Source organism: Choloepus didactylus, chromosome 22, assembly GCF_015220235.1.
Source record: "Choloepus didactylus isolate mChoDid1 chromosome 22, mChoDid1.pri, whole genome shotgun sequence".
Taxonomy (NCBI): domain Eukaryota; kingdom Metazoa; phylum Chordata; class Mammalia; order Pilosa; family Megalonychidae; genus Choloepus; species Choloepus didactylus.
This window is the reverse complement of record NC_051328.1, coordinates 32,935,102-32,948,083: the sequence shown is the minus strand read 5'-3', so window position 1 is coordinate 32,948,083 and position 12,982 is coordinate 32,935,102. Positions and strand designations below refer to the sequence as shown.

The following is a 12,982-nucleotide window of genomic DNA, read 5'->3' as shown; positions in this document are numbered from 1 at the left end:
ACTATAGTTTTTCTTTTTTTTTTAATTCAGTCTTATTGAGATACATTCACATACCCTACAGTCATCCACAGTGTACAATCAGTTGTTCACAGTACCATCATACAATTGTGCATTTATCACCAAAATCAATTTTTGAGCATTTTCATTACTCTAAAAAATAAAGATAAAAATACAAGTACAGAACACCCAAAACATCCCATCCCCCCATCCCCACTATTATTCATTTAATTTTTGTTCCCATTTTTCTACCCATCTGTCCATATACTGGATAATGAGAGTTTGAGCCACAGGGTTTTCAGTCACACCATCACACCGTATATGCTACATAGTTATACAGTTGTCTTCAAAAATCAAGGCTACTGGTTGCTTTTCAACAGTTTCAGGCATTTCCTTCTAGTTATTCTAATACACAAAAACTAAAAAGGAATAGCTCTGTTATGCGTAAGAATAACCTCCAGAATGACCTCTCAACTCTATTTGAAATCTCTGAACCACTGAAACTTTATTTTGTTTCATTTCTCTTCCCTATTTTGGTCAAGAAGGCATTGTCAATCCCACAATGCTGGGTCCAGCTCATTCCCAAGAGTCATATGGTGCGTTGCCAGGGAGATTTACACCCCCGGGAGTCATGTCCCACCTAGTGGGGAGGGCAGTGAGTTCACCTGCCTAGTGAGCTTAGAGAATGAGAGAGGGCCACATCTGAGCAATAAAGAGGTTCTCTGGGGGGGACATAGTCAATATCGTCCTTTAACTTTTAGTCTGATTTGCCTTAGTCCTAACCTGCTGCTTCATTCTTATCTCTAACTGAAGTCTGAACTCTTTTTCAGCATTTTAACAGTTGCAATATTGGGTAATACTGAAATGCATAGCTGCCGAACTCTAGCTCTGACTCTCAGGTGTTACACAGATATTCGAGGTTTGAGGGACCAACCAGGTTATACACAAAGAGCTCAGCATGTCAGAATTTCGAGATAACCATTACTACTCAAGAATTGATGTGACTGCTGTAGGAGCTTACAATAAGTCTTCCCCTGAAGTCTTCCCCTGAAACCTGTGCTCTAAGATTCAATTCCGAATTTGCACATTACAATTTGTATTAGTGAGGCGTTATAATGTTTGTCTTTTCATTTCTGGCTTATTTCACTCAAAATTCTGTCCTCAGGATCCATTCACCTAATTGCAAGGTGTTGAAAATGGGATGGTCTTGGAGAAAACATAGTCAATGCAAACTAGATTCTACAGTTAATAGTAACATTGTAATATGCTTCCATTAATTGTAACAAAGGCAATATACCAAAGCTAAATGTCTGCAAGAGGGGGATATAAGGGAGGGGTATGGGATTCTTGGTGGTGGTGGTGTTGTCTGACCTTTTTATTGTATTTTATTTTACTTTATTTTTATTTTTTCTTTTATCCTTTTTATTATTCTTAATTATTTTGGAGTAATGAATATGTTCAAGGGCTGATTGTGCTGGTGAATGCACAGCCTGTATGATGATGCTGTGAACTATTGATTGTACATTGTGGATGATTGTTTGGTATGTGAATATATTTCTATAAAATTGCAGGGGAAAAAATAAGCAGAGGGATATAAGTGATGGAGAAAATGTAGAGTTAGGGATGTACCTATTCACTGTTGATGGGGAAGTAGAATGGTATAGCCCATCTGGAGGGCAGTGTGGTGCTTCCACAAGAAGCTAAGTATGGCATTGCCATAAGATCCTGGAACCTCATTATTGGGTATATACTTGGAAAAGCTGAGAGCAGGGATATGAATGGACATTTGCATGCTCGTGTTTATGGCAGCAGTGTTCATGATTTGCAATGGATGGAGGTAGCCTAAGGGTTCATCAACTGATGAACGTAATGGTGAACTGTGGTGTATGCATACAATAGAATATTGAGTGACTGCAAGAAGGAATGAAATTGTGAGGTATGCAACTGGCTCTATTTTTTGATGATAACATTTATTGAGCATTTCGCCACTCAGCATAGTGCCTGAAAAATAGTAACTTATTAAATCATTGCAAAATCCTTAGTTAGGACTAAGTCTATTCCCATTTCACATATGGAAAAAAAATACTGAATTTCAGAGTGCTTGAGGCTAGGCAGTATTTTGTTGATGATTTTTGTATCTAAATTCATGAGGAATGTTGGTCTGTAATTTTCTTTTCTTGTGGTATCTTTATCTGGCTTTAGTGTCAGAGTGATGTTGGCCCCAGAGTGATTTAGGGAGTGTTCCCTCCTCTTCAATTTTTTGGAAGAGTTTGATCAATATTGGTATTAATTATATTTGAAATATTTGGTAAAATTCACCAGTGAACCTTCTGGTCTGGGATTTTTCTTCGCTGGGAGGTTTTTGATTATTGATTAAATTTCTTTACTTGTTATTGGTCTACTGAGATCTTCTGTTTCTTCCTGAGGCAGTGTAAGTAGTTTATGTGTTTCTAGAAATATTTCTGTTTCATCTAGGTAATCTAAATTTGTGGGTGAACAGTTGTTCATAACATCCTCTTATACTTTTTATTTCTGTGGGGTTGGTAGTGATGTTTCCTGTTTCATTTCTGATTTTGGTGATTTGTGTGTTCTCTCTCTTTTCGTTGTCAGTAGAGCTAACGTTTTATTGATATTATTGATCTTTTCAAAGATCAGACTTTTCGTTTCTTTGATATGCTGTTTTAAAAATTTTCTATTTCAGTTATTTCTGCTTTTTTATAGTTTCCTTCCTTCTGTTCTTCTGCTCGCTTTGGGTTTACTTTGCTCTTCTTGTTTTAGATCCTTCAGTTGTGAGGTTAGGTCTCTGATTTGAGATCTTTCTTCTTTTTTAATGTAAGCATTTAGAACTTTCAATTTTCCTCTCAGCACTACCTTTGCTGCATCTCATAAGTTTTGGTATGTTGTGTTTTCATTTTCATCTGCCTGTAGATATCCCCTAATTTCTATTGTGATTTCTTCTTTGACCCGTTGGTTGTTTAATAGTGCATTGTTTAATTTCCACATATTGGTGAATTTTCCAGTTCTCCTTCTGTTATCAACTTCTAGCTTCATTTCATTGTGGTCAGAGAAGATACATTGTATGATTTCAATATTTTTTAATTTATTGAGACTTGATTTGTGACCTAATATATGGTCTATACTGAGGAATGATCCATGTCACTCAAGAAAAATGTTTATTCTGTTGCTGTTGGGTGAAGTATTTTATTTATGTCTGTGTTATAGCTTCCTGGCTGCTACAACAAATACCATTCAATGGGTTGGCTAACACAATAAGAATTTATTAGCTCATGGTTTTGAGGCTAGGAGAAGTCCAAAATTAAGGCATCATCAAGGTGATGCTTTCTTCCAGAAGACTGTGGTTTTCTGGCACTGGCTGCCAGCAATCCTTGGTCCTTGACTTTTCTGTCATATGGCAGTGAACATGGCATGATGGCCTCTCCTGGCTTCTCTGGGTTTCATTGTCTCCTCTTTTCTTCCTGTGGATTTCTTTCTGTGTATATGAACTTTATACTGCTTATAAAGGACTCCAGTAATAGGATTAAGACCTGTCCCAATTCAATTGGGCCATACTTTGACTGAAGTAACATCATCAAAAGGTCCTATTTACAAGGGTTCATACCTACAGGAACGAATTAAGTTTAAGAACATGTTTTTCTGGGGTATATAGCTCCAAGCCAACATAGTCTGTTAGGTCTACTTGGTTTATAGTATTGTTCAAGTCTTCTATTTCCTTATTCATCTGTCTAGATGTTCTATCCATTATTAAAAGTTGTGTATTGAAGTCTCCTACTCTTAATGTAGAACCATCTATTTCTCCCTTCAAATCTGTCAATAGTTGCTTCATGCATTTAGGGGCTCTGCTGTTAGGTGCATATATATTTATAAAAGTTATGTCTTCTGGTTGAATAGACCTCTTTATCAGTATATAGTGACCTTATCCCTTGTAACAGTTTTTGCCTTATGGTCTATTTTATCTGATACTAGTATAGCTACCCTGGCTCTCTTTTGTTACTATTATCATAGTATATATATACTTTCCATCCTTTCACTGTCAACCTACTTCTCTTTGGATTTAAGGTGAATCTCTTATATACAGCATATAGTTGGGCCATACTCTTTAATCTGTTCTGCCAATCTCTGCCTTTTGACTGGAGGGTTTAATCCACCTACATTAAATTAGCTACTGATATTCCAGAACTTTCTTCTGCCATTTTGCTATTTGGTCTTGTAAATCCTATACTTTTATTTATTTATTTATTTATTTATTTATTTATTTTTACCTCAGTTCTTCCATTAATGCCTGCTTTCATATTTATTTAATTTTTTTGTATTGTACCATTTTGAGTCTCCTGGTAACTGCATATACCCTGTTCCTGTACCTCTCCATCTCCCCACTTTTTTGTTGTACTTGTTACAGATTGTCTTTATACGTTGTATGTCCAAAGCCATAGACTTATCATTACTTTTTATGCATTTGCATTTTAAAACCTATAAGAAGTAAAAAATGGTGTTATATACCAAAACAAACAAACAAACAAACAAAAACACAATACAATAGTACTGGCATTTATAATTATCCATTGGTTACCCTTACCCGCGGTCTCTATTTCTTTATGCTACTTCAATCCACTGTCTGATGTCCTTTCCCTTCAGTCTCAAGAACTTCCTTTAGCCTTGCTTGTAGGGCAGGTCTAGTGGTGATGAACTCCTTCACCTTTTGTTTATCTGGGAAAGGCTTGATCTCTCCCTCATTTTTGAAAGAAAGCCTTACCCAATAAAAATTTCTTGTTTGGCAGTTTTTTTCCAGCACTGTAAATATTTTGTTCCACTGCCTTCTTTCCTTCATGGTTTCTGATTCAAAATCAGCATTTAATCTTATTGGGACTCTCTTGCACATGATGTGTTGCTTTTCTCTTGCAGCTTTCAGAACACTCTTCTTGTCCTTGGCATTCAACACTTTGGCTACTATGTATCTGGACATGTTTCTCTTTGAGTTTATTCTGTGTGGGGGTTCATTGGGGTTCTTGAATGTGCATATTCATGTATTTTTTTTTGTTGAATTTGGGAAGTTTTTGCTATAGTTTCTTTGAATTATCCTTCTGCTCCTTTCTCTGTTTCTTTATCTGGGACTCCTATAATGTGTATATTGGCACACTTCATGATGTCCCACAGTTCTCTTAGGCTCTGTTCTTTTTTATTCTTTTTCTTTCTGCTCCTCAGCCTGAAACATTCCAATTGTCTTGTCTTTGAGTTCACTTATTCTTATGTAGCACCAATCTGCTGTTGTTGAAACCCTCAAGGGAATTTTTCATTTCATTTATTGATGTCTTCAAGTCTAGTATTTCTGTTTGTTTTTTTTAAAATTTCTTCTCTTTATTGAGATTCTTGCATTGTTCATTCATTGTTTTCCTGATATCCTTTTGTTCTTTCTCTGTGTTTACCTTTATCTCCTTGAGCATAATGAGGATTTTTTTTTTTTTTTTTAAAGCCTTTGCCCTGTATCCACAGTCTGGCCTGATCTTCTTCCTTGATGGTTTCTGGATTTTTATCTTGTTCCTGTGGATGGTCCATCATTTACTGTTTCTTTGTTTGTCTTGTAATCTGTATTTTAATATTTTAAAGTTCTAACTCTGGGATTTAGTCCATGAGCTGTCTGTTCCTTAAATTTGCATCTAGCTAGAGATATGACAGAGATTTCCTTGAGTGGCATGAGCTAACAAAAGCAGCCAACCAACACAAAAACACTTCTCACAGTTTTTGCAAATTGGCTTTGTGTTGGCCAGTGCTCTCCACCAGAGTTTAGCCTTCCTCTCAAGAAGATGGGTCTAAGGTGAACGTGAAGTGCAGTGTCCTCTCTCTGTCCTGTCTTTAGTTGTGCTTGTCCCTGGCCTTAGGAATTCCTCCATTTGCAGGAATTTGAATGCCTCCTCTACTCCTTAGAAAATAGACTTTCCTCCTCTCCGGGTTGCTCTATCATATGGCTTAAAGCAGGTAATTCTTTGTCCTAGCCACTTTGACTTAATTGTTTCTTACACTGCTTTAGCTTTCTGCAAGCTGCTTCTGCCTGCAGGACAAGCCCAAGGTGAGTTTCCTGGTGTAGTCTTTCAGTCCGCTTCCTGATAGATCGTAAAGGGTGTGCAGGCACCCCAGTATGTACATAGAGGTTACTCTGCTCCATCTCAACCAGAACCGGAGACCATTTGGGAATACAGGCCAGCTCTCCACCATACCAGGGTGGGCTGGGGGAGAGGCCAGCAGGGTGCCTTGAGCTTCTCCCACCATTTTTAAAGCCACATCTTCTCCCTTGGCCCTCACCTGGTTACTGTTTTCTGGAGTTTCGAAGAAGATGGCTCTGTCAGTTTTTGCTAGTTGTTTGAAGGTCCCGTGGGGGAAAGGTACCCTGGAACATCTTATGCTTGCATTGTACAAATGGAAGTTGCACACTGAACCTTTTAAGATGAATTGTGCACACATACTACTGCTTAATTCGTCAAATATTTCTGGAATCTCCAGTCTCCATTTTTCTGCTAAATCTAAAGTCCTTAAGAGAATAAAAATTAGACCTTTAGAGAAGGGGTTTAAAAGGTAAAATGAGGCAAATTTCATGAAGTGTGATTTATACCTGGGGTGGGTCTTTTGAGAATTATTATGGCCATTGTAATCTAAAATAGGAAACAAACAACCGAAGCAAGTAAAACAAATATTCTCATATTTATGTCCTTTGCTAAACCGTGAAATGAAAACTATGATCCGAATAGAATATTTTCTCTTTGTTGACATTCATTTAACTTTGATTAGTAGCTAAATTATGTGGCTCTTTCTATGTCTTTAAAATTGGTAAAGGTTGGGGGAGGGAACCCTCTTAAAGTGGGAAGAATTCTTTTGAGCTGATCCTTCAGCCCAGCATCCGGTAGGGGGTCAGTCCGGCTCCTACCCTCATTCAGCTTATCGCACCCACACCTGGGGGACTTGGGGCCTTCTCTGTCCTTCTCTACCCTAGGCGAAGCCTAAGGCTGTCCTCACACTTCACCCACTTCTTAACAGGCCACTGGGTTCGCTTCCTTCCCCACCGCCTCTCCCAGCCTTTTCCCTCTTAGGTCTGAGTTGTCAGTTTCGTTGTTCCATCCATGCTTCTCCTGTGTGAACCTGGAAGGGGCCTCTGGCATCAGTGAAAATGCCCATCCCCAGAAAACATTCCTTGACATCCCACTCTGAAATGAGCTTTCCTCACTCCCCTCACCCTTTCCATTACTTTTCTATCCCAGAACACTGTTCTTTTTCTTCATACATTGCACAAAGGAATATTTATACCCATTTGTGATATTCACTCATTTAATCCCTGCTTCCCCCATTTGACTGGAAGCCATGTGAAACCACAGCTCTGTCTTGCTCACCACTATGTAGTCAGGACATCGCATGTGTTCAGTAACTCAAAATGTTTCGCACACTCTACAAATAATAAACAGATGGCTACTTTTGAATGCACTGGGTTTGTATTTTCAGACTATGAAATTTATTTATTTCCAATGCTTTCCATCAAACCAAAACAAACCTTGAAAGCATTTTTTTTTTCTTTAACATCTAGCACTGTAAAATCCTTGTGTTTTTTTTTTCTTCCAAAAAAACAGACTTATTCTAGATTTTTTGTGCTTATCACTTTGAACTGAAAGATGGGAGCTATGTGATTCCAATGCATCTGTCCCTATGTAGATTGACACTTTTTTATTGCTTTCTCAGTGTGGAAGTTTTCACTATGCATTTGAGTTGCCTACAGTTTTCATGAAATGGGGGGAAAACAGAAAGTTTGCAAACCGGTTAGTCCAGTTAAGGCACTTCAGTGGCTTAAGCTTTGATATTAGTTGAACAAAGTAAGGAAGTTAGTAAGGCTGGAGGGCTTTAAGGGATAATTCTCTCCCTTCCCCCCACCCCCACACCTTTAACTGTTCATTCTGTCTGTTGAGGACGTTAAATGGTGTCCTTTGTCTGCAGGGAGCTTGGAAGAGGAGAGGTCACCCATGAGAGGGCCAGTCAAGGAAGGCAGGACTCGACTTTTATCTCTGCATCATAATGGGATTTTCCTCATAAAGAAGTTGTGAGGTTTAAATAAGGTGTTGCATGCAGTGTTCTTGGTTTCACACCTGAAATACAGAAAGAGTTCATGTTTTTTATGATCCTGAACACATCACCTTTCAGCTCTATTTTTTCCCCACTGCAAAGCAAGGGAGTATTGGCATGCCTTCAGAATCTCCTCCACTCTGAGATTCTCTAATTCATATATTCAACAAGCTAAGTGTTCAGTGTGTGTTTGCGGAAGGAAAGAAAGCATTTGTCTTTGTCTGCAGACGTTTGACATCATGTCAGTGCTAAGGTCAATAAGGGAGTCTCTTGGAATTCAGCAGACGTCTGAAATGGAAGGAACATCAGGACCAAACCACATTTTCTGGTCTTCTTTTAGGAATAGGAAGCTGAACCTGGATATAGGCCAAAATAGGGCCTGAATACGGTCCCTGTGACACCATCAATCCACTACAACCCCACAGATTGGGTTAGGGACCAACTCCTCTGTATTCCTGTGGTCCCTTTCCCTTACCCCAAAACCCCACTTATAATGCCGTACCATACTTGTATATTTACATAGGTGCATCTTCCCGGTAGATCACATGCTCTGTCTGTGTATCCCCTGCGCAGTTGCATGCCCAGCACTTTGCTGAGTACCTAGCATCCAGGTGACACACAATATGCATTTGCCGATTCAATCATTCATCAATGTCAATTGAGCAGAAATTCAAAGTGTATAAAGGGCTTCTACAATTGTTACCTTATTTTATATCACCTTGTGAGGTAGTCAAGAATTATCTCCATTTTGCACATGAAGTAGGTGAAGCCTAGAGCCCTGGTTCACAAACTTGTCTGTATATTGGAATAGTTACCTGGGGGTGGGGGTGGGGGGTGGATGGGGAGCGTTAAAAAATAGGAAAATATTCTGATGCCCCAGTCACATCTGTAGAGATTCTAATTTTATTGATATGGGATTCTGTCTGGGTTTATTTTTTTTTCTTTAAAGATTGCCAGGTGATTCTAATATTTAGCAAAGTTTAAGAACTGCTGGCTTATATCAGGGCTTCTCAAACTTCAATGGGCATACGAATCCCCTGGAGATCTGATAAAATGCAGATTCTGGTACAGCAGGTCTGGGTGAGCCTCAAGATATTTGGCATTGCTAACAAGTTCCCAGGTGAGATTGGAGCTGCAGGTCCACAGACTAACCTTTGAGTAGCAGGTGTGAGTATCAGGGAAGCTCCAGACTGAAAATGCAAAAAGAATGAGAATCAAAATTTGTTCAAAGAAAGGCAAGGGGCACATTGTGTTTGAAACGTCTAGTACAAAGATACAGGTGATGTACCGTGAACCTGGAAAGCTCAGTTATGACTGGATGGGCATACCAGAGTCTCAGGGTCCCTTCCTTCTTGATTTAGTAAATATGTCTCTTCATCATGGTAGAGCTCATTGGATTTCCCCAATTTCTACCAAGAGATAACTGCTCCCTGCTTTTTCTGCCTTCTCCTAGTACTTGGTTAGTTCTTTCATTTACTTATGAAATCAAGTATCTTTAAGATACCATGGAATGCCTTTGTTTTTAATCACATACACTATGAGCTCATTGAGGGTGGGTTGTTTCTATATTCATAGCTCTCTGTCCAATGCCTCCCACAGTGTCTACCATGTCATAGATGCAGAGTGACCCAGGAGGTCACGTGGTTCAGCCCTCCAGTCACAAACCCCAAGGTGAGCTGCTTAGACAGTGGTTAAGAGACTGCTTCTGGAGATAGAGAACCCTGGGTGCCAATACTGACTTGCCCACTTCTATCTTATCCTCAGCTGCTTCTTCCAGAAAACAGAGGTGACAACAGCAGTGACTTTAATGATGCAGATAAAATGAGATGATGCACGCCGAGCAGCTAGCCTTGTGCCTGCACACAGAAAGGATTCAATAAATGGTTGCTGAAAATCAACACATAAGAAAAGGGATGATGCACAAAATAATCTTTTTGTGTGTGTTTGGCTTTTAGTCAGGTTTGATAAGGACTCGGAAAAATGAATTCCTCATCTCGCCGTTACCTCAGCGGCTGGCCCAGGAACACAACTACAGCTCGCCCGCAGGCCACCACCCTCATGTGCTGTACAAAAGGACGGCAGAGGCGAAGGTGCAGCCGTATCACGTCCACCCCAGTTCCCGTCACCCCCCAAGTCACACTCCTCTTGCATCTCAGAGTCAAGAGAGAGATTATCACCATCGAAGGTTGCAAACGCAGCATTTTTGTGGACGACGCAAGAAATGTATGTAAGGGAACTTTTTCTTGTTCTGTTCTCATGTGGGCCCCCTGCAGATTTTCTTGAGTGCCATTGGATATGCCAGCTTTGCAGGTTAAAATGGGATTGTGGGGCACCTGCCGCAATTTAGTCTTCGAGAAGGATGAGCAGTCGTGCCTGTTGGCGAAAACTGGGCAATCAGTTCTTCTAGGCTAATCTAGAAAAGATTTTGATGTGGTTTCTTTTTGCTCTTTTAGCTTCTCCTGTTTTTTAGCCACAGGTTCCAATCTTATCTTTGTTTCTGTGCCTTTAGAAAAGTAATTACATTTCTAGTCCATTTACCTCTGGTGAAAGGAAATCTTTCACCAGAGGTAAATTCCTAGGTGTGGTTGAGTTTTCCTTTTGAGGACTTGAAGGAGAGGATGCCCATGAAACAAGGACGCTAATGGGAGATGGCCATGAAGCCCAGGGACCTTTGAATTTGGTTTGTGACCCAGACACAAGCTTCTAGGTTTTCTAGACCAGCAATGTCCAGTAAAGATATAGTGCAAGTTCCATGTGGAATTTAAAATTTTCTAGTAGCCGTAGTTAAAAAAAGTTTTTTAAAAAAGAGAGAAACTAGATAAAATTAATTTTAAAAATATATTTTATTTAGCCCAATATATACAAAATACTATCATCTCAACATGTGATCAATATAGCAAATTCCTAATGAGACACTTTATATTCTTTTTTCATATGAAGTTCTCAAAATTCTGTGTTTATTTTATACATACAGCACACTTCAGTTTGGATGCTAAATTTTCATCAGAAATACTTGATCTGTATTTAGGTTTCATAAAATTTACAGTTGAAGAAGTAGATACATACTCAAGGTTTTCCAAACAGACTTTAAAAAGTTCTTCAATAACTGAATCAAGTACTGGTTTTAAAATTTAAATTGATTAAAATTAAATAAAATAAAAAATTCAGTTCCTCAGATGTACCAGCCACATTTTAAGGGCTCAGTAGCCTTATGTGACAAGTGGCTACCATGTTTGGCAGTGTGGCCAGATGATGACTCTACCCGTGCAGAAGAGGAACGAGCATCACTGAAATGTTAATTGGGAACAATAATGAAAAAGGATGGTTCTACCATTTTGAATTGGTTTTTCATTTGTGCTGTTGTTGAAATGCCGTCGTCAAACCACATTCATCTGGCATCTATATGTATTAGTAGTGGTAGTAGTAAATATTTGATATATGATCCTTAGTACAACTTTATGAATAGGTATCAGCTTTTTTCATGGATGAGAAAACTGGCACTCAGGGTCACAGGACTAGTTAAGTGGCCAACCTGAGTTTTTTTAAAACCAGCTCTAAACAAACAAACAAACAAAAACTATCTTAATGTGCAAAACAAATAAATAATTAAAACTGACTCTAAATGATTTGATCTTTTAATTTCACTCGGTGCATGGTCTGACTTCACTATTACGGCAGTACCGGCTGTTAAAGAATTGAAATATTTCTATACCAGTTAGCAAATAGTTACTGTCCTGAGCTTTCCTAATGCCTCCTTCCCTGCTGCCTCTATTCCTTCCCCATGAACCGTTGGATTTGTCACTATCTATTAACTAAACAGGTCATGACTGACCAACATGCATTTCAAGGTCTCTGCTTAAGGACCGTGGCCAGTAGTCCTACAGCTAAGTTGGTGCCCATGCCTTATCAATTATGAAAAATGTTTGATATAATTTTAGTATCACCCATGACTATGCTGTTTTCCCAATAGCTAAGTCTGTATTCGGCCAAAGAGTCCTTATTGACTACTTATCTGCACTATGCACTATATTACAGCATGTGGGAATTAAAAGTGAAGGCATGAGCAGTGTTTTACGGGAGCTTACATTTCATTAAAAATATATATGTAGAAAATGTTATAAATTCAAATGCAAAGGATACTGCCTATTTCTTCAGTGTCTGAGCACTAAAATAAAGTAATTTTCTATTTTTAAAGACTCCTTCCACAAAGTTGCTATTTCTTGATCCGTTCTATCAGCTGGAATTGTAGCTTGTTTGCTGCTAGAACATTCTCGAGTTAATGAGCTCCCTCACCCATGCATCCAGCCACCTTTCTTGACCACATGCTATGGATGTGGTAGGTACTATGGGGGCACTGGTGACTTATTGATGGCGTTAGTGAAGAGTTGGTTACGTAGCGTCTCTTCTCCCCTTCTTCAGATTTCTCTCTCGTTCTGTGTCGCCCAGAAGTTCTGACATTCCTCCCAAATGCTCTTGTGTTCCTTGCAGATGCACCCAAGCCTCCCACCAAGGACACCTATGTACGGTTTGATGAGTACGGGAGCTCAGGGCGGCCCAGAAGATCAGCTGGAAAGGCCCCAAAGGGTCTAAATGTGGAAACCCTTGTGGTAGCAGATAAGAAAATGGTGGACAAGCACGGCAAGGGCGACGTCACCACATACATTCTCACAGTGATGAACATGGTAATGGAGGCTGTCAGGGCTTTAGCCCTTCTGGCTCGCCACAGAAGCAAACAAGTCATAGATTCTCCTTGCATGAATTCAACAGCAGATGTAGCCACATGATTTCAATGGGAAAAAGAGAGTCAACTTTGGGGGAAATTGGTTTCCTATATACATGTATTGGATGAAATGGAAGCCCACATACTTAT

At 39.2% G+C, this 12,982-nt stretch overlaps 1 protein-coding gene across 2 annotated transcripts in view; it reads left to right on the top strand.

Moving 5' to 3' along the window:
- Nucleotides 1–12,982, top strand: part of ADAMTS18 (ADAM metallopeptidase with thrombospondin type 1 motif 18) — a 156,065-nt gene that overhangs the window by 52,341 nt on the left and 90,742 nt on the right. For both annotated transcript variants that reach the window (XM_037815927.1, XM_037815926.1), the window contains exons 4-5: nt 10,068–10,335; nt 12,601–12,794. In XM_037815927.1, coding sequence (XP_037671855.1) covers nt 10,068–10,335; nt 12,601–12,794 — 462 coding nt within the window. The remainder of the gene's footprint in view (nt 1–10,067; nt 10,336–12,600; nt 12,795–12,982) is intronic.